Source organism: Ochotona princeps, chromosome 14 (assembly GCF_030435755.1).
Source record: "Ochotona princeps isolate mOchPri1 chromosome 14, mOchPri1.hap1, whole genome shotgun sequence".
Classification (NCBI taxonomy): Eukaryota; Metazoa; Chordata; class Mammalia; order Lagomorpha; family Ochotonidae; genus Ochotona; species Ochotona princeps.
Window position 1 is genome coordinate 7087001 of NC_080845.1, and position 22395 is coordinate 7109395.

The following is a 22395-nucleotide window of genomic DNA, read 5'->3' on the forward strand; positions in this document are numbered from 1 at the left end:
AATCAAAATGTGAATATGAGCAATTATTGTTTTCAATTGAAAAAAAATTGCATTTGAAACACTTGAGTTTTTAGGGCCAACATTATGGCAGAGCAAATTAAGCTGCTTCCTACATCAGCAGCATCCCCAACGGGTATCTGTTTGAGTCCCAGCTGAGCCACCTCCTAACCAGTTCCCTGCTCTGGTGCCTGGGAAAGCAGCAGAAGAGGTTCCTGCAGCCACGTGGGACACCAAAGAGAAGCTTCTGACTCCTAGCTTCAGCCTGGCCCAGCCCCATCTGGGGAGTGAACCAGCAAAAGGAACTCTTGCCCGTCTATCCTTTTCTTTCTGCATGTCTGCCTTGTAAATAAATTAAGTAACTCTTTTAAAAATATGAGAAACATTGAATTTTGATGTTGCTGCTCATTGACATGACAGTTCATTATATGTTGCATTCATTTACATGTACGTGTTTATATGTGCATACACACATTGTCCTGTGAAAGAGCTGGCATCAAGATTCTGGCTGCCTCAGTCAGGGGCTCTCAAATGCCTGGGCCTGGACTTCAGCCTGGGGCCAACCCGATGGCCTGTGGGCAGGTGATGCTGTGTCTACCGCAAGCCCTTGAGGGGATTCTGACGTGGGAAATACAGAGGAAATACAGAGGAGCAAAGAGGTTTCCGCACTCGCTGTTGACAATGAAGTATAGCTTGAAATGTCAAACATCTACAAGAAAGGCTCTGAAGACTCAGGGAGGGGGTGCTATGTGTTACTACCTCTTGGTTTCAAAACATTTTCATAAAAGGAGCTCTGAAATGTGGCACAAGTTCCATATGCCAGCTTCTGAGGTTTCCACACCATATCTAGTTATCTTGAAGTATATTAGGCCTCTCTTTAGTTTAGACATTGGTGAGTCTTACTCAAGTAAAAGTAGCTTGACCATTTTTTAGTATATAAATAACTTTTGGGCCTTTGTCGTCTTTGTGCTGTGATGAAAAAAGAGAGAAGAACTTCAGGCATAGGGCGTCCGGGCCGTGGCCAGTGAGTGGACGAACCTCAGGCATAGGGCGTCCGGGCCGTGGCCAGTGAGTGGACGAACCTCAGGCATAGGGCGTCCGGGCCGTGGCCAGTGGGTGACGCTGTTGTTGCTTGCTGTTTTCCCAGCCTTCATCCTGGAGACCTGTATCCTTTCACCAGGAAGCCTCTCTTCATCATTGTGGATTCATCCAATAGCGTGGCCTACAAGGTGAGTTCTGTCGGTGCTCACACGCCTGGGAGACTGGGTGGCACTCAGCCCAGAGGTACCTGCTTGACTTGGGCCTTTTTGTGTTACTTCCTTTTCTTAAATTTTGCAGTTTGTATTTAGTGTTTCTTTTGAGGTTGTGCATGCTAGTCAGGATCTGGTGCTATGAATAGAAACAAGGAGAAAATGCAGGAACGGACACTCCAAGAGGACAATAATAAATCCTCTTGCGGGGAAAAAAAAATTTCAACATTTCCAAGATCTGGTGGGAGATTTATTTCCGTGGTATAACCAAGAATAATTAATCATTTTAGAGGTAAGATGTATACATGAGTGATTTTTACTTTGTAATTTTTGAATTTTTCCCACCAACACATTGTGTTGCCATAGTTTGAAATTTCTTTCTTATATTATACAGATATGGTCTTTGAATATTGAAATAGTGTTCTATATACAGAGTGTGTGTGTGTGTGTGTGTGACAGTCAGAAAAATAGATGGCCCTATATGCTGAGAAAGTGACCGAGGTCTAAAGGTCTAACTTTAATTTACTTTACTTTACTTATTTGGCATTGAAGCAATTGTTTTTTTTTCCCAAGATGCATTAATTTATTTGAAAGGCAGAGTTAACAGAGAGGATGAGTGAAGCAGGGAGGGCGGTCTTACATCTACTGAGTTCACTGCCCAGTTAACCATAATGGCAAGAGTGGAGCTGGCACAGGCTAAAGCCAGAGCCTCATGTCTGAGTCTCCTACGTGAATGGCAGGGCCCCAAGTACTTAAACCACCTTGCTTTTGCAAGGCCATGAGCGCAGAACTGGATTGCAAGTGGAGCAGGCAAGACTTGTACCAACACCCACATGGGTTAGCCACACCACAGGTGGCAGTTTAGTTCACTGCCCCATGGCAAAAGTCCATGAAGTAGTATTTTTAGTGGCAAAAGAGAATTCTACCAGCCCACACTTTAAGGTTAAACATTAGAATTCCAATTATAGCAATTTACAAACCACAACAACAACAAAAAAATCATCTTTAGAGTCCTTAGTGTCTGGTGAGAACTTTTAATTGGTGAACAGTATGTACAGAAATATGCTGGTCACACCAATGTGCCACTTACAAAGCTACTTCTATTGCATGTCTTCATTCTTGCAATTAGGCCAAGCAGCCAGTATCTGTGGGTGTGTTTCCAGAAAACAGTGGCAGTGTCTGGTAAAAAAGAGAGCTGAATATGTTTTTCATTCAATTTTCATGTTTAGTTAAACTCTTTTTTTTAAGATTTATTTTTATTACAAAGTCAGATATACAGAGAGGAGGAGAGACAGAGAGAAAGATCTTCTGTCCAATGATTCACTCCCCAAGTGAGCGCAGTGGTTGGTGCTGTGCCGATCCAAAGCCAGGAGCCAGGAGCTTTCCTCCAGGTCTCCCATTCAGGTGCAGGGTCCCAAGGCTTTGGGCCGTCCTCGACTGCTTTCCCAGGCCACAAGCAGGGAGCTGGATGGGAAGTGGAGCCACCGGGATTAGAACCGGCGCCCATTTGGGATCCTGGCGCATTCAAGACGAGGACTTTAGCCACTAGGCCATGCCGCCGGGCCCAAATTAAACTCTTAATTCTAACAGTATCCCACCTACCCTGAATTGTTTTGTAAAATTTATTTATTTTTATTTGAAAGGTAGATTTACCAAGAAGGACAGACAGAGAGAGAAGTCTTCCCTCCACTGGTTCACTCCCCATCAGCGCTGAGCTGATGTGAAGCCAGGGTGAGGCGTCTGACTTCAAACTAGTCCAGCTCAGGTCACTGTGGCCATTTGGGGAGAAAATTAGCAGATGGAAGATCTTTTTCTCCACCTCTCCTCCTCTCTCTACAACTCTCTTTCAAGTAAAAATAAATAAAACTCTAAAAAAAATTTTCATTTTGAAGGCAAAATTAGTGGGGGGAGACAAGAGGAGGGAGCAGGATCTTCCATCTGCTGCTTTACTCCTGAGAAGCCTACGTGGCTAGGGCTCCCCAGGCTGACCACAGCCACCTAAAACCGCGTCAGAATCTTCCACAAAGCACTGGGGCCATCTTCCACTCCTTCCAGGTGAATTGGCAGGGAGCCAGATGGGCGGTGGAGCAGAGTCCTGGCAACCCCGCCTGGACTATCATCTTGATGACTTTTCTCTCAGAGTGTTGTCATCCTTACTTTTCACATTTCAGGAAGGAGTCTACCAAACAGGAAAATTGCAAGGATATGGCTTAGGCCTCGTCTCAGTTAAACCATAGCATCTAGTTGGCTAATTCATGTCCATAATTGTGAGGTCCTCTTTCCTGGCTATTCACATTTACCACAGAAGACTGTAACTGTTCGCGTATATGTGTTCATATACACCTATATCTTTTAAAAAAAAGGCTTATTTATTTGTTTATTTATTTAAGAGAGAGATCTTCCATCTGCTGGTTCACTCCTCAGATGATTGCCAGGAGTTTCATCCAGACCTTCTACATGGATGCAAGGACCCAGGGACTTTAACATCCTGTAATGCTTTCCCTAACACATTAGCAGGAAACTGGATGGAAGTGGAGCCACCAGAATTCGGCACTATAGGCAGTGGCTTCATGCAGTACTCCACATTGTAGGCTCCATACGCATGTATCGTTATGTTACAGTGAATGATTTAACCAAAGGCGCTGTTGACCTTCTATCGTATTTAAGGACATTTTGCCTTTGGATACTAAACATCTTGCTGAGGCTCGCAGCACCACTGTGAAGAGGTTTGCGCACCAGTCTGTGCCGGAGTCCAGCTCCAGCCGAGTTCGGAACTCCAGAAGGGTGTGTGGAGTAGGAGTAAAAAGAAATGAAAGGAACTGCTACAATTTCAGGATCATAATGGACAATGCCAGAAAGCTGTCCTCTTTATTTATACAGAAGCCTGCACAAACTCTGGCACCGACTTTTCACACCTGGTCAAGAGGGCATTGCTAAGGATAGTTCTCTGAATTGTTTCACCCACAGTCAGGCTGTTAGCCATCCTAATCCTGTGGTCAAGAAGTTCTCAATAGACGGCACCTATCAATCAGTAGCATTCCTACTACAATCCTCATTCTACAACTTAGTCTTGAATCAGTTAAGGAAGGAAGGAAATGCATCGTAGGAGGAGGGACCTAGAGATCAAGGAAAGAAGGAAAGAATAGATTCCCACCACATGCAGGGAGTTAACACCCTTGATAGCGTATCATCAGTGGGGGCAGCCTGGACAGCATGAAGAGTAAAAGGCCCTTTTGCTAACATCAACTTCCGAGCTCACATTGATAGTACAGACCAACTCCCAGCAGCAGACAGTGCCTAAATAGATTACAGAATTCTCAGCAGGGTTCTCCGGTGTCCATGCAGAGGAAGGTGGACCTGCCTTCAGGTGGTTGTAGAGACATCAGCAGGGCCCTGCCATGCAGCAGAAAATTCCTTGCGGCCTTGCCTATAATGGAACAGTTCTCTTCACACCTTCGTGTCCTCCACACCCACTGCCAGGACCCCAGCAAGTCTGTACCATGTTTTAGTGGAAAGTGATTTAACTATTGAGGTCTTTGTGACAGGAGTGGACCCCGTGTGGCTCTTAGGTGTCTGCTGGAGTAAACTAGGCTGGTTGGTTGGCCTACTTATAATAATTAGTAATAATGGGAGTTAAAAAAAAAAAAGTTAAGCAATGTTTTTTTTTTAGATCAGCTTTCTTTTCCTTGGAAGAAAATCCTTTTGAGTGCTTAAATATTTATAAGATCTGGGTACCTGCCAGTGGCAGTGAGTTGAGTGTTTGTAAATGCAGGTGTATCTGTCGGTGCAGTCTATTCTAAGGTCTCTGACCACCTAGTGTAGGGTGCCCCGGTCTGCCAAGGCATTCTCAACACAAGACTGCTACATAAGACCTCTCTCTGGGGCCTGGCGCAATGGCCTAGCACCTGAAGTCCTCTCCTTGAATGCACCGGGATCTCATATGGATGCTGGTTCTAATTCTGGCAGCCCTGCTTCCCATCCAGCTCCCTGCCTGTAGCCTGGGAAAGCAGTTGAAGATGGCCTAAAGCCTTGGGACCCTCCACCCACGTGGGAGACCCGGAAGAGGCTCCTGGCTCCTGGCTTCAGATTGGCTCAGCTCCAGCCATTTGCGGCCGCTTGGGAAGTGAACCATCGGATTGAAGATCTACCTCTCTGTCTTTCCTTCTCTCTGTATATCTGCCTTTCCAATAAAAATAAAATAAATCTTTAAAAAAAAAAAAGACCCCTCCCTGCCCGGCGGCCTCTCTTTGCTTTGCTTGCTCTTCCAAGAGCCCTTCCCGTGGGCTGTGGTGTGCAGCTCTGGCCACGGTAATCTGGCCTCCCTGCCTCAGGACGTGTCGCGCTGCATGTCACACATTGCACACTGTCTTTCACATGTCCCAAGCTCACCTCTGGATTTTCTTGCATCATTTTGTTTGTATCATCTCTTTTGATCTACTTATTAGTTTCTAAATTCTCCTTCCAGCTTTGTCTAACTTGTTGCTGAACTCACCAGCTGAATTTTTGTTCGGTTAGAAGTCCTGTGTGGATCTCTTTGAAACATTCCGTTGTCTTGTTTCTTGTTTGCTGTGTGTGGGAGATCTGGAGTCCCGGATGAAGGCGCCTTCACAGAGGGTCTGCATCTGTCTGCACCAGATCCCCGGAGGTCGTACCCAGTTAGCATTGCTCTCTGGGAACGGAGCAGGTGATTGGCATGTGGGCTGCATCGTTGCTTGAGGGCTGACTTTTGTGACAACCCTTGGGAATTATCTCTCTGTGTCTGTCTGTCTGTCTCTCTCTCTCTTTCTGGTTGTTGCTCAGCTCAGCCCAGCCCAGCCCCAAGGAAAATCCCCACAGTATCCCATGAGGCGTGCTCACAGCGTGGGCAGGGGTGGGGGTGTGCGGTCTGTTTGGGGTTCACTCTTACCCATGTGGCTGGTTTGCCCTTGTGCTGCCACCTCACTCCCACGTCTGTGCCCGGTTCCCCATGCAGCCTGGAGCAGAGACCCTGACGTCACTGTCTGTTCCACTGGACTCTCATCACCCCTCGGCAGTCCCATTTGTGGAGGTGCTCTGTATTCTGCTGCTTGCTGCTAAGCTTGTGGTGCTTTTATTCAGTTTCCTGACGTCACTGTCTCTATACCGCAGCTCCCCCACTTATACCTGCAAGCCTGACTGCTTTCTGTGTTCTGGTGCTCACCTTGAATATCTTGGTGAATTGCTGAACATGCCCTAGACAAGATACCTACCTCCAGGATGTAGAGCAAAACTGGCCAAGGAACAGGGGTGAAGTGTGAAGAAAAATGAGTGCGAACTTGTGAGGGTGCTCCTGCAGCGGGCTACCCCTAGAATCCACAGGCTCTATCAGCAGGATCCCCTCTCTGTAAATTGGAGTAACACCAAGGAACTCAGTGTCCAGGATTTTTGTTAGTCATTGATCACACGGGCACTCTACCATGCCCACCTCGGAGTGTCAGCCCCCCAGAAGGAAAGCAGATAGTGAGCCTCCAGCATCAGTCTCCAACAGTCAGAGCCGGGCCAGACTGAAGCAGCTCTCCTCCCAGTTCAGCTGGTTATGGGCCCACTCACACAGCTAAGTGCAGAAGGCAGTCAGGGACACGCCCTTGTGAGCAAGGATGGCGGCTGAGTCTGCTCTGCTGACTTTCCTCTACACCATGTTTAAGACAGAAGTCTGGGGCCCGACACTAGCCTGGTGGCTAAAGTCCTTGCCTTACATGCACTGGGATCCCATATGAGCACTCGTTCCTGTCCCCACAGCCCTACTTCCCATCCAGCTCCCTGCTTGTGGTCTGAAAAAGCAGTAAGGGACAGCCCAAAGGCCTTGGGACCCTGCACCTGCATGGGAGACCGGGAAGAAACTCCTAGCTCCTTGCTTCCGATTGGCTCAGCTCTGGCTATTGCAAGTACTTGGAGACTGAACCAGCAGATGGAAGATCTTTCTGTCTGACTCTCCTTCTCTGTAAATCTGCCTTTCCAATAAAAATAAATAAATCTTAAAAAAAAAAAAAAAGGTAGAAGTCTGGCATAGGTAGACATCACAGCACAGTGGGTTAAGCTGCCGTTTCAGGCATCCACATTTTCAGTGTGTGGTGTGTGGACCAGCTACTCCACTTCCACTGCAGCTTCTTACTGATGTGTCCTAGGAGGCACAGGTGATGTTTCAAGTGCTTGGGCTCCTGGCATTCCCGTGAGAGACCAGGATAGAGCTCCTAACGCCTGGCTCTAGTGTAACCCAACTCCGACTGACTTGCTGACATTGCTAAATGAGGCAGTAGATGCAAGATTTCTATCTCTGCCTTTCAATTAGATGAAAATGAAGCTTTTTCAAAAGAAAAAGGAAAGGAGTCAGAAGGAAGTGGTTGGTTAACAATTACAGCAGAGAGGAAGGAGTGCTTGGGAAGGTGCAGGTGGCAGGGTTTTTTTTTTTTCCAGCCCTTGGCTGGGCTGAAACATCTAATAGTAAGAACCAGAATGGATTGAAGGCCAGCAAGGAAAGGCCACTGTTCCTGCCAGGACGGGAGGTGGAGTAAATAGGGCTGGCCCAGGGACCCACCAGTATGCGCAAGATCTGGCATAGGGAGAGGTTCTATTGGAGGAGCCTGGGCAACTCTTCTGGCAGGACACAGTCCCTATAGGTGAGCCCAAGAACCACAATAGGGAACAACCCATACCAGGCAAGAGAGATACCCACCAGCATACATTTGGCATAGGTGGGGGGCAGACCAGGCTGAATCAGTTCACATCATCCACTCAGGAATCCAAGCACCAGAGCAGAGTGTGGGTCGGGCCAGGATCAGTCGCAACACATAGCAGTGTACATTTCAGAATGCCAAGGTGAGGCGAGCCGTACCACATGTGGCCACAGCACCCAACCAGCACACGTGAGAACCAGGGAGGAGGGAAGGGAGCAAAGCCAGAAGGGGGAATGTGAGCTCCCCTGCTGGACAGCCACTGCCACTGGAGAGCGTAAGCTGGGATGGGGACAGACCAGGCCAGGCAGGGCTACAACACCTGTGTGCCTCATGTGAACTAGATTAGGGAAAAGCCAGGCTCGGCTGACTGCTCTGATTGGTGCAAGCATAAATTAGAGTGGGTGAGGATTGTCTGGGCTTTGCTGCAGCATCAACTGGCAGAGACTGGCACTGGGGGCTAAATTTGTTAAGTTTAACTCCAGAACCACCTGGAGAGTGCATGATCCAGGAATGGAAGTGGCCTAGTAGGAAGATAGTGGGCACCTCCTTCTTGGGTTACCACTCGTACTGGAGAGAATGAAAACCAGGACAGGGGCAGGGGTGGCTAGACAGAAAGGCACCTGCCAGTATATGTGTGTGGGCTGGTTAGTAGGCTGGTTGGGTTGAACTAGGCTTCAATGTCCTTTGACATGTATTAGAGCTAAGTGGGATGTGGGACAGACAGAACAAGTCTGCGGTACATAGTGGCAAGCACAGGAACCAGGGTAGAGGGCAGGCCTGGTGGAGGTTATGGGGAGTTGCCCCAACTAGGCTGCAGCACCCACTGGTTTGTGTGAGGGCCGAGTATGAAGTGAGCAGGATTGGGCTGGACTACAACACCCATTGGTTCGCGTGGAAGACAGGGCTGGAAACAGAACTGACCCAGCAGTCCCAACGACCAGCATATATATAAGTTGATTGGGGTGATGGATGGTGCCGGACCCTGTACTGGCAAACTCACACAAGAATCAGGTTTGGGATCATCTCAGATGAAGTTTCTTTGGAGATCCCTCCAACCGAACTGCTGATCTCAGAACCCCAACCATGAAGAGCCTATGTCAGCCAGTGGATTCTGAAGAGATTTAATAGTGCCTGGAATGGCGAGATTGGCAGCAATTCAGACCTGTTGAACTATCAAAACTGCTTGAGCAGGACCCTCAGAGTGTGACTCCCATCAGGGACCTGGGATGGGTGGGAGGCTGGGTGGGGCTTTTCCCTTTGTTTCTCCCCTGACCGCAGACACAGGGGAAAAATGATATTAGTGTGGAAACAATGGTCTTACCCACTTTCCTGTAACCCTTGACCTTTTGTGCCCTAATCAACTGTGTAAGATTATCAAAATAAAAAAATATAAAGATTTATTTCATTTTTATTGGAAAGTCAGATATATAGAGAGGAGATACAGAGAGGAATATTTTCCATATGTTGATTCACTCCCCATGCGGCCACAATGGCAGGAACTGAGCCTGATCTGAATCCAGGAGCCCAGAGCTTCTTCCGGGTCTCCCACACGGGTGCAGGAACCCAAGGCTTTAGGTTGTCCTCGACTGCTTTCCCAGGCCACAAGCGGAGAGCTGGATGGGAAGCAGGGCTGCCGGGATTAGAACTGGTGCCCATATGGGATCCTGGCACGCGTAATTATGGTTAGGACTTCAGCCGCTAGACTACTGTGCCAGGCCCAAGGCTCCAATTCCTAAATGTCAGCTCTCCAACAGTCTGGGTTTCAGGGTGCTTCATAGCAGGGATGCTTAGCGTATATTCTGAGGTCCCCTCCTCAAAGCCAGTGTCAATTTCCCATCTCTTCCTGTAGGGAATCACCAATGACTGTTGTTGGTTATCTGTCAGAAAGTACAGTAAATGCATGTCTAACTCGAAACAAACCTATAGTTGTTAATCTTCTTATCTCTGTAAATGATAACATTCAATGTACACTGTTCTGTATCATTATCACCTTAATAGGAAATATTGGAGACCTCCATATCAGTTTATAAAGAACTTTTTTAGAAGATTATTTTTCTGTTGATTTGAGAGGCAGGGTTACAGAGAGGGAGAGATAGACACAGAGAGAGGAGAGAGCTCTCCTGTTCTCTGGTGTACTTCCTGAGGCCTGTAGCAGCAGTTACAGCTAAAGCCCAGAGCCACGTGTTTCACATTATTGGCAGGAAGCTCTGACCGTCATCTGCCGCCTCTGGTGCACATTAGCAGGAAGCTGGATTGGAAGCAAAAAAGGGACTCAGCCCCAGACTCTTCTGTAGGTATGCCTGCTCCCCAGCTGCAACCTGTTTTCCCACAATACCAATGACAAAATACTAATTTCCTTTTCGTAGCTGTATATTCATTGTATTGTAGAATAATTTGTTGCTGCTTACTCGGTTGTTTCTAGGACCTCATTGTTGCTAATAGTGCTACAAGGAACAACTGAATTAATGTGTTTCTTGGATTACGCAGTATATGCGTAGACAGCATTTTCAGTTTTGAAAGTTGTGTGTTCGTGAACTGTGCATTTGAATGTAATGGCTACAACACATTACCATCTGACCTGTGGGTGCCAAGTTATACTCCTGCTGTCTGTGTTTCTGTCCCACTTTCTTGCCAGCAGGGTATGTTGTCAGACTTTTTTGTTGTGGCTAGACTGATAGATAAAAAAAATAACATTTTCAGCATAACTTAATTCTCTCATCCGTAAGGTTGGACATCTTTTTGTATATGTGAGCCAATTTTCTTTCTTTACCAAGTTCTGTTATCTACCACCAACTTTTCTGCTGAGTCATTGGACTCTTGTGTGTTCGGAGGAACTTCAGTGGTTAAGCTTTTGGAATTTGAGTTTCATGTATTGTCTTCATCATTGTGGGGGTGTGTTTGTGTGTGTGTGTGTTTATTTATTTGAATGGTGGCACTACAGAGAGATAGAGGCAGAAAGAAAAGAGATCGCCCAGACACAGCTTCGCTCCGCAGATGGCTGCAAAACCAGGACTGAGCCGGGCTGAAACCAAAAGACGGAAACTCTGTCTTGGTCTTCCGTGTGGTTGGCAGGGATCCGGGTATATGGGTCATCTTCCACTGCTTTCCCAGGCACATTCCCAGGGAGCTGGATTGGAAATGAAGCAGCCAGGACTCAGACTGGTGCTCATACGGTGCAGGGGTCGCACTGACAGCTTTTTAGCTACTGTGCATCAATGTTAGCCCCATTGTTTGGTTTATTGAATTAGTTTATGCTATATTTTTTTTAAAGATTTATTTTATTTTTATTACAAAGTCAGATATACTGAGAGGAGGAGAGATAGAGAGGAAGTGGAGCGGCCGGGATTAGAACCAGCAGCCATAGTTTATGCTATATTTTAATATGCACAAGCTTTTGGGTTACATGAGACTAGGTTTATTTAGCTTAACTAGTCATAATGGAAATGTCCTAAATGTCTTTTAGTGTATTTTTTGTTACTACATGTATTATTGATTTTCTGCTTAAATCTTTTCTGTATTTGGGCTTCTCATTCATGGAAATGTATAGTGAGGGGGTACTGGGGTTTACCAAATCCAGATGTGGGGATACAATGCAACATGCATTCCTGCTTCCAAACAAAAGATGGACTCCCATTGAAACTGTTGGAAATGTGTGGACAATGGGATGCCGGACTGTCTGACACTGTCCCATCAATGTCGGGGCACACGTAAATAAGAGACTGATGGAATTATGGCTCCTTATGAAGGACTATACTGTTGTAGCAGTATGGGTAAAGTCTGTCATGGGGTAGGAGTTTGTGGGGGGGAATCCAAAATAAAATAAAATTTAAAAAATAAAAGATAAAGGCAGAAAGCTCAAAAACATCTTTACTGTATTTGAAATTTATTCTAGTATATGGGGGTACAGACCATGAGTGGAACCACTTTTTTTTTCCAGGGGGCTACTAATTATCCTGACCAATTTGCATTATTACCTTTGTTATACATGTAGAAGTCCTCAATGTTTTGAGGGCTAAAGCTGCACTTTTAATTCTGTTCTACTCAAGCCAGTGCCATGTATTTTTTCAACTAGTTGTTTTTATTTTATATCATTTTATGACACAGTTCAATAGGCTCTGGGATTCCCCCAGCCCCTCCCCAAACCCTCATGTTGAACTCCTCCATATTATTACAGTAGTACAGATCATATCCAGTCATGATTTGTTCATTGTGGGTACGGACTATGCGGAGAGTATAGCATCTTATTGTCCAGATAAATTCAACAGTTTCATTGGGAGACCATCTCTGGTCTGAAAGTAGAGCTGGTAGAATATCATCTCCTCCAATGAGATTTTAGCATTAGTTCATCTCTTTCCGTGTGTTCAAGTCTTCATCTTTATCATTCAGGAGTATTTCTAGTTATTTTCTCATTTCTTATTGAATTTATTTCTGGGAGCTTTTTCTTTCTTGTTGGTTTACAAATTTATGAATTTACCTCTCATGTAGCTCTCCCTTTCAAGAAAGGATAGCCTTAATTATATAGAATTCCCTATTTGGAGTGTCAGCTCGATTTTCATTAGAAGTTAACAGCTATAGGGGTTATGGGTTTACACATCATTACATCTGAGAAGTTGCAATGATCCACACCAAGTGATGGATCTCCTGCTTACACGTGTTTAGAGCCAGTGTTGGTGCCTTTGAGGCTGAAAGCCCAATCCCGGATCTTGGAACTCTGGCCGGGTTTGTACTGCGGTGCAGTCCCCACTGCAGCAGTCTCGTGGTAGACTGCATGATGACTTCTCTCCGCAGCCCCGCAGTCACGCGGATCCCTTTCTTTCTTTCTTTTTTTTTATTAATTACATTTCATCTTCTGACACAGTTTCATAGGCTCTGGGATTCCCCATACCCTCCCCCCATGGTGGATTCTTCCACCTGTTGCAGTATTACACTTCAAATCCAGTCAAGATTCTTTCATTGCAAGCATATACCAAGCATAGAGTCCAGCATTTTATTGCCCAGATAAATTCAACAGTTTCTTGGGGAGACCATCTCTGGTCTGAAGGCAGAGCTGGCAGAATATCATCCCGACCAATTAAAAGCCCCAACATAACATCAACAACAATTTACAACATTATGGAGTTAATTGACATGGTATTGAGTAACCAATGTGTTAGAAAATGCAAGTTCTTAACCACATCTGTGACTACTTCATTGATATTTCAATTTTAGTTTATATACAGAACTGGCTGCTGTACACCTTAAAATGGCTATAGGGTACTATTCAGCTGTCGTGTGTCTATCTTCATTTTAGTATTTAGCAGTTTATAGTGTTGAGGCATAATTTTTACTGAGCTTGGCAGATTTTAGGATAGTCTAAACTGGCTTATAACTCTAACAAGGCATATGTCAACATTTGAGGTGCAGAACAGTTTTAGGAGGGGTGTGCGGAGAAATCTTCAATACCTTAGTGAGGAGTAATTAATATTTGTGTCCTACCTGGTAAGGTATATGTGAGTCCACACTGACTGTTTCCTGTCTGGTTCTAAGCTCTTCTTGTTGTTCTCTGTCTATCTATTCTAATTTTTGGGGGGAGGTGGGGCTCTGGAGTGACCCTGATGGTCATTGCAGGAGAGGGTGGGGTTCCAAAGTTGGAACTAAGTAAGGGCCAGAGAAAGGTCCTCTCCCTAGTCCCAAAGGAAGTTTACAGTTCTTCTGTTTCTGCGGACCGCTCAGGATTCCTCGCAGATGCCTTTTTTTGAAAAATAAATGGGGCACTTACTTCACTGTTTGGGTGAAAACCCTTAACAGGCCTGGTAGGTGTGGTAACTATGTATGAATGGCAGGCTCTCTACCTGGGACTGAGTTGCTGTATCTGCTTACGAGTGAACACACTAATGATATGCTTTTGGAAAATTTCTAAGAAACTATGTTTGGTAGGTCTTTGATAGAAGTTTTAAATTTTTATATATTACAGAATTTCACAAACTTGTTTGGACAGCCGCTTGTCTGCCTGCTTTCCCCTACAGCATACCCAAAAGCTTTGCAAGGTATGTTCTCTCGTTGCCTGCTCTACACATCGCTGATCCACACTGTCTGCCGTTTGAATAATACTGAGCTTTGTTTTTCTCTCCCAAAATGATCACACATGAATTTGTTTGGTGTTTAATGTGGCAGCTGACAGTAGCAAGCACACTCTGAATCCTTGCCCATCGCTAGAATTCCATGATGTGCTGCTGTTAAGCTTTGAGGTGCAGCACCCTCAGAAAGATGGGTTTGTTCCTTGCTATTGATGATTCATGATGTACACATTCTGAAATTTATTTTGTAGGTATGTCCTCTGATTGGCTTGTCACGGCCATCTAACATAGATTTACTGAATCTTTGATTTACACAGTGTGAGCATCTTTTAAGACTAATGATCACTGGTTTAGAAAACGTCTGAACTTGTGTTAGTGTTAGGATAACCCAACTGGCACAACTTAGAGTGTCTTTTATTCACACAGGCACTTTGTACTTTGTGTGTAAAAGAACCTCTTCTATGTTTGCCAGCCAGTTCTCCAGTGGCTGAGAATGAGAGGAATTTTGTCCTTAATGATTTGTCCTTTTCAGGTAACACATAAAATCTAACTCCCCATCATGTAGTATAGGTCACAGACTAAGCAAGCCACGGTGCCGTCTTAGCAGTCCTTGTCACTCTTCGCCACCTCCCTGACTGTGACTAGTACTGATCTGTCTTTGTGGGAGATGGCATTTGACTGCTGCTTCCCAGCCACGAGCCCTGTCTGCTGACATAGTTTGACACAAGAAGTGATGGTCAGCATTTGAATGCCTGAGAGAAGCTGGAGACTTTCAACGTTGTTTTAAGGTAAGTTCTACTGTTTAACATGTAGGAGAAAAAAAATGTAGGAGTATTAAGTTCATACATCTGAAAGATTGCTAAAGGGTAGAACTTACCTTTAAAACAATGGTAAAATTCTCTTCTGAGGACTTTGTTATGCTGTTTATCTTTTCTGGAGACATGTAATCCCTTCCCATTTTTAAGGGTGCTTTTTACCTTCAGTGTGTTCTAACATAGTGGAGCTGTATCTGAAATTACATGGTCAAAAGGATTGATGGCATCAATTTTATCAGGTAGAGGAAAAAGAGCACACAGACTTTGGTGATAACTGATGGAATCTGAATCCTGATTTAGCCACATACTAGCTCTGTAACCTTGGGAAGTTAATCATCCATACTTAGTTTCTTCATCTATCCCGTGGAAATAATAGTACCCACTTGATAGAATAATACTGGGTGCACTATAAGTACTCAATATGTGCTATCATTGTTTTTTGTTTGATTTTAGTTTTTTCAATGTAAAGATTGACTTAATATAAATCAAAGGCAGAGTTACAGAGAGAGGGGAGTGAGAGATCTTCCATTTGCTGGTTCACTCTCCAAATGAGCACCATGGCCCAAGCTGGGCCGATCTGAAGCCAGCTGCCTGGAACTCTATCCCTGTCTCCTGTGTGGATGACAGAGGCCCAGGTACTTGGGCCATCTTTTACTTCTTTCCCATGATCATTAGCAGAGAGCTGCATCAGAAGCAAAGCAGCTGAAACTAATATGGGATGCCCATGATATAAGTGGCAGCTTAAACCACTGTGCCTCAGTGCCAGCCCCACTGCCATTGTTTAGCGATTTGGTTTAGACTATAGATAGAGACTTAGGAATCAGCATTTTAAGTTGGTTTAGCAGGAAGTGATATCGCTGGGGTGAGTTCTTATAGCTTTGTGCAAAATCTGCCTTGTTGACTTGTGCCTTAATGATACAGTGTTAATGCTCTGTCTGCATCATCAGTATATTAAATGTTCCTCCTATGTCACTTCTGCAAAACGATTGTCTCTGTACATGAAACATGTTTGTTATTACAGATCAGTCTCAACGAGGTAGCCTCTTCACTCTCTTTTTGAACAATCCTCTAATGGCCTTCCTATTTGTCTCTGGATTGTCAAGCATGCGTAGAGGCCTGTGGGAAAAGTGCCAAGAATATCTTCGAAAAATCAACCGCGATATTGCGCAGCTACTGACCCATTCACGCTCAATAGGTACCCTACTGATCTAACTGCACACACAGCATGTGTGTTAGTGTGGTGTGACTTTGTAAACGCGTCTGTCCCGGGCAGGAGAGTTGAGCAGGTTTTCCTGAAGCCTCCGTCCCCTGGAATACGTCCCCTGAGATGCGTCCTGTCCATGCCAACAGCCTTTGACCGTCACCTTTCTCCTCTTTGCAGATCAGGCCTTTCTCCAGTTTTTTGGAGATGAATTTCTTCGCTTGCTTCTCACAAGATTTATCTTTTGTTCAGCCACCATGAGGATGCACAAGATTTTTCGGGTAGGCAAAGAATATTAAGACAACTGTTGCCATTTTAGTTATTTACAAGTCATGTTTACTTATGTTGAAGTTTGAAAAGATGCAAAGTAGTATTTACAGATTAATGTATAAACAAATAATGTCGAGAAACATCCGGAGCATCTGCATCCATTCCCTCGAGGACCTCTCAGACCCGCTGACATCCTGAATTTTATGTCGATTTTCTTATAGTTTTTCCATACCAGCTTATATTTCTTTTTTTTTTTAAAAGATTTATTTTTTTTATTACAAAGTCAGATATAGAGAGGAGGAGAGACAGAGAGGAAGATCTTCCGTCCGATGATTCACTCCCCAAGTGAGCCGCAACGGGCCCGTGCGCGCCAATCCGATGCCGGGAACCTGGAACCTCTTCCAGGTCTCCCACGCGGGTGCAGGGTCCCAAAGCTTTGGGCTGTCCTCGACTTTTTTCCCAGGCCACAAGCAGGGAGCTGGATGGGAAGTGGAGCTGCCGGGATTAGAACTGGCGCCCATATGGGATCCCGGTGCGTTCAAAGCGAGGACTTTAGCTGCTAGGCCATGCCGCCGGGCCCACCAGCTTATATTTCTATATGACATTTTGATGGATCCACATGATTTTTTTTTCCAATGTTATGTCCCTGAGACCATGCGTTGTTGATGACGATGTATTATTGGCTATACGATATGAGGCATTGCTTAACCATATGTCGCAAATTACTTATCCTCTCCACTGATAATGGATGCCTGGATTGTTGCCAGTTTTTTATTCTATAAAAGATGTTGTTGTGAAATTCTTGTATCAATTTGCTGGTGCTCATATGGAAAGTTTTCTCTGAGGGAATATACCTAATCGTGAAGTTACAAGAGCAAAAGGTATAAGCATGTTCAGTTTCACTACATAATGCCAAGCTGTGTCCCACAGTGGTTGCATCTGTCTACACTGGCAGTGTGTCAGAGTTGCTGGGTCTCTAATTCTTTCTTGTAAAACTTGTTGCAGTCCTAGCTCATGGTATGTGTGAATCTGGTAGTATTAAATCATTGTGGTTTTATTTCCATTTCAGATTACTACTGAAATTGAGCAGTTTTTATGTGTTACTCTGTCTTCTTTGTGGAGTGTTTACAGATTTTTTTGCTTCACTTAATAATACATTGTGCTGCCTTTGTTTCTTTCTGTGTTTTGAGCATAGTGTGGAGATGGGTTCCACAAAAGAAACCGTCAATCTTTCTTGAGACCAGCTATACCATTTTAGATGTTTTTTTTAACATTTATTTATTTTTGTTGGAAAGGCAGGCGTACAGAGAGGAGGAGAGATAGAGAGGAAGATCTTTCGTCCAGTGATTCATTCCCCAAGTGGCCACAGTGACTGGTGCTGCGCCAATCCGAAGCCAGGAGCCAAGAACTTCTTTCCAGGTCTCCCATGTGGGTGCAGGGTCCTAATGCTCTGGGCCATCCTCGACTGCTTTCCTAGGCCACAAACAGGGAGATGTATGGGAAGTGCAGCCGCCAGGATTAGAACCGGCGTCCATTGTGGAGAGCGGGGCTTTGCCCCAAGATGGCGCTTGTTATTGTCTTCTCAAGGCACAAAGGCAGTAAACAAGTTTTAGGAAGTTGCAGAGGATTGGTTCAAGGTCTCATGCAGTCTGCATGGTGTGCGCGTGATCAGATTTGTGATTGGTGTGTGTGTGCGTGATCAAGGCTGTGATTGGTGTGTTTGATGCATGGCCAAGCAGCCCTGTTGCAATTGGCTGTTGATAGGGTTTTAACCTAAGTTTGAGAGAGAACAAAGAGAAGAAGAACAAAGAGGAGTAGTGGTAGAGTAGTGGTAGTAGTAGCAGTAGAAGAGGAAGCCTGTAAATATGCTGTAGTTACTGCCCTTCTGTATTATACTTGGATTTCTTGTTATGTTATGTTATGTAATTAGTTTGTCCTTCAATAAATCCTCATAAGAGCAAGCACCTGTGTCGGAGCTTCACTTGCTGGACGAGGGACCCCGTTAGTCCATATACATATACACATAATATATATATATATATATACACACACATATATATATGAGCTTTTTTCTAAAGATTTATATATTTGTATTGGAAAATCAGATTTACAGAGAAAAGGAGAGACAGAGAGAGAGATCTTCCATCTGGTGGTTCATTCCCTGTTTGGCCACAACAGCTAGAGCTGAGACAATCCAAAGCTAGGAGCCAGGAGTCCCTTCCTGTGTCTCCCATGCAGGTGTGGGATTCCAAGATTTTAGATCATCCTTCATGGCTTTCTCTGGCCACAAGCAGAGAGCTGGATGTAAAGTGGAGTGGCTGGGATATGAACCAGCACCCGTATGAGATGCTGGTGCTTGCAGGTGGAGGATTAGTCAGTGGAGCCATCATGCAGGGCCCTTGACATCAAACTAGGACCGTTAAGGTACATACGTTAAGGGTATCTCATACTGGGCAGTCATGATTAATAATATTGAATAATTTTCATGTGCTTATTGGCTATATTTTATATGATTCTGTGGCCTGCCTTTTTGTTTCCTTAACAGTGGCTTGTAAAAACTAAACTTTTTGCGTCCAGCATGATGGCTGAATGGCAATCCTCACTTTGCAAGCGGCAGAATTCCATATGGGTGCCAGTTCATGTCCCAGCTGCTCCAATTCCCATCCAGCTGCCTTCTAGCAGGCTGGAAAAGATGGTACAAGATGGTGCAAAGCCTTGGGACGCTCACCCACATGGGAGCCCCTAAAGAAGCTTCTGCCTTTGGATTCCTTCAGCTCCAGCTGTGACAGCCACTTGGGGAGTGAGCCAGTGGGTGGAGATCATTCTCTCCGTCTTTCCTTCTCTCCTTAGGTCTGATCTATCTTTCCAATAAAATAAATCAATCTTGGAGGGGAAAAAGGCTAAACTTTTAAAATGTTGACAAAATTTTAACTAATTTTTCCAAATAAAGTTCCTGGCTCTGGCTACAGTCTGCCCTGCCCCGACTATTTTGGCCATCTGGGCAGTGAACAGAAGATGAAGGTCTATGTCTGCTTCTCTCAGCCTTTCAAATAGATTTGGTGGGTGGGGCGTGGGGAAGAAGATATACTGAAATTAACATTGTATTCTAAAACCTTGTTACCTCGACTTATTAGTTCTTTCAGCTTTTTATGCATTAAGATTTTCTGTATATTCACATCATCGTCTATCAAAAGTATTTTACAGGCCTGGCATGATGACTTAATTGGCTGATCCTCTTCTTGCAAATGCCAGGATCCCATAATATGCCAGTTCATGCCCTGGTTGCCCCACTTCCCATCCAGCTCCCTGCTTGTAGCCTGGGAAAGCAGTATAGGATGGCCCAAAGCCTTGGGACCCTGCACCCTGTAGGAGACCCAGAAGAGGCTTCTGGCTGTTGACTTTGGATCAGCTCAGCTTCAGCCGTTTAGGCCATTTGGGGAGTGAATCAGCAGAAGATAGAAGATCTTCCTCTCTGTATCTCCTTCTCTCTGTATTTCTGCCTTTCAATAAAAATAAATCTTTTTTTTTTTAAATGACTAGGCCTGGCATGGTAGCCTAGTGGCTAAATCTTTGCATGCACCAGGATCCCATATGGGCACTGATTTGTGTCCCCGCTACCTCACCTCCCATCTGGCTCCCTGCCTGTGGCCTGGGAAAGCAGTAGAGAATGTCTCAGGTCCTCAGACTCCTGTACCCATGTAGGGGACCCAGAAAAAGCTCCTGGCTTCAAGTCAGCTCAGTCCCAGCTATTTGGGGTGTGAACTCTATCTCTCCTCCTCTCTGCAACTCTGCCTTTCAAATGAAACTGATAATAATGAATCCTTTTTTTAAAAAAAAAAAAGTTACAGTGGTCAAATGTCAACAATTTGGTACACTGAACAAATTCATTAACTTGACTGGTGGGAGGGAGCACAGCTTAGTCTCCTGACCTGGGAATTTCAGCCTGCCAGCTGCTTAAATGCAGCTGGTGCCGTCTTGGGTCAGGAAGCCAGGACTTCAAGGATGCCAGGCAAAGCCCTCAGGCTAGCCAGCAACAAGCTCTGGGGACTTGGGGGTGTGGGCCTATAAGGGGCCTTGTGGTTGGCACAGGTGGGGGGCGTGTAGGAACATAGAGTTCATGTCCATGTGATGAATGACTTCTGAGGGACTTCCATGGACATTGCCAGTGTACTAGCAGATCGTTAAGGGTGCTGAGACTGAGTCATTTGGAGTCAGGAACGCGAGGACCTTTAAGGGTCAGACCGAAGTACCAGTTCACCTACAAGACCTGAGCTGGAGCAATTAGCATTAGTTATCACAAAAATATCACTCACAGGCACATACTGAGGCTGCGATGGGGGCACTCCTGGTAGGGCTGGATCAAGGTGCCCACCAGTGAGAGTTGGAACAGTGAATGGGTAATGTGTGGCTGGGCCATGACACTGAGCAGCACGTGAGTGAATCAGGAGTGGAGGTGGAATTTGTGTGTGGGGGGGTGTGTTCTCACTCCTGTGGAACAACAATTTCCACTGGCACATGCTAGGGCTGTGGCTAGGAACTAAGGGGACACCCGAGCTGGATTGGGGTTTCCCCTGGTGAGCGCGAGAGCCAGAATGGGGTATTGGTCTACACTGGACATGGCTGTAGTCTCCCTTGGCATGGATGTGGACTGTGTCTGGGAAGAGCCAGACCTGGCTAGACTACAGTACTCACTGGTACACATGAGAGCCAACATGTGTATAGAACTGGCTGGGCTAGGTCTCAGCTCCCACTGATCCACATGAGCGCTGTGTCTGGATAGAGACCAGGTATGGCTGGGCTGTAGCACCCAACAGTAAGAAATGTAATGGCTGTGGGCTGGTTGGGCAAGGCCATTGTTATGCCAGTTGAAGAAGTGGACAAAGTCTACTTGGGCCAAAGAGCTATTGGCGTGTGCAATATCTACCATTGGGAAACCTGAATAGAGGAGCTTCAAAACCCCTTTGTCAGAACTCAGTCCTCGCAGATAAGTGCAAGAACCAAGGCAAAGAGCAGCCCAGACCAGGCCAGGTTGCAATACCCATTGGTATACATATGACTAAGGTCCAGGAGTGGGCCAGTATGAGCCAGTTCATAACATCTGCTGGTAGATCTGAGAACCAGGACGGGATGCAGGAGGGGCCAGGTCAGGCTGCAACACAAGCCAGTTCACATCAGGGCCTGGACTGGGGACTGGCTGGGCCTGACTGGGCTGTAGAACACACTAGTTTGAGCTGGAACTGGGGTCAGGCTGGACCGAGCCAGGCTGCAGCACCCGCTGGTCGATGCCGAGGTGAGACGAGCCATGATAGAAGGGGGGAAGGTGGATGCTTGGTCTGAGAGCCCCAGGGGTGGGAGGTCCAGTAGGGCCTGGGTTACCTGGCCCAAATTCAAGGCCCACCTGCGTGCTGGGTGCCAGGTCTGTGAACCTCACGGGCAGGGTGTCCAGTAGGCTTGGGTTGCCTGGCCATGGTCCTTGGCCTGCCTGCCCTGTGAGGGCCAGGTCTGTGAGTACCAAGGGTGGAGGTTCTGGCAGGGCCCCAGTCTCCTGGCCCAGGTTCTTGGCCCACCTACCTGGTAGGAGCCAGTTTGGTGAGCCTTAGTTACAGTGGGTCCAGCAGGGCCCTGGTTGCCTGGTTAGGGTCCTTGCTTGGCCCATCTATGAGAACTGGTCCTCCTCAGCAGAAAAGGTGGAGTAGTGGACAATAGTCCCAGATCCACATGTAGAATATGGCAGCCCATCGAGCCCTGCAACGGACATCTGTACCATCCCAGAGGAAAGAGAACGAAACCACCCCAGCCAAACAATGGCAGGAAATATCTGGGCAAATGGAGATGCTGAGGTTGGCTGTGTCTGCTAACGACATTGAAAGTGTTCCCTCATCCTTAAATCAGCAAGATCGACAACATTTCAGAACTATCAAAAACACCTGGGCAAAACTCTCTGTGTATGCACCACAGTGGGACCCTGGCTTGATACCGAGTGCTCATTCTCCATCCCTGGCTTCTGGAGCAGTTTAGAGGCTGGGTATGGCTTCCGCCTTATCCCACCTCCTCCCCCGCAATAAACAAGAAGGAGAAACAGAAAATATAGAAACAAAAATCACACCCACTTTT

At 45.8% G+C, this 22395-nt stretch overlaps 1 protein-coding gene across 4 annotated transcripts in view; it reads left to right on the forward strand.

Moving 5' to 3' along the window:
* SCAI (suppressor of cancer cell invasion) overlaps positions 1 to 22395 on the forward strand; it is a 112859-nt gene that overhangs the window by 90088 nt on the left and 376 nt on the right. For all 4 annotated transcript variants that reach the window (XM_058672565.1, XM_004593572.3, XM_058672564.1 and 1 more), the window contains 4 exons: positions 1145 to 1226; positions 13893 to 13965; positions 15832 to 16005; positions 16192 to 16292. In XM_058672565.1, coding sequence (XP_058528548.1) covers positions 1145 to 1226; positions 13893 to 13965; positions 15832 to 16005; positions 16192 to 16292 — 430 coding nt within the window. The remainder of the gene's footprint in view (positions 1 to 1144; positions 1227 to 13892; positions 13966 to 15831; positions 16006 to 16191; positions 16293 to 22395) is intronic.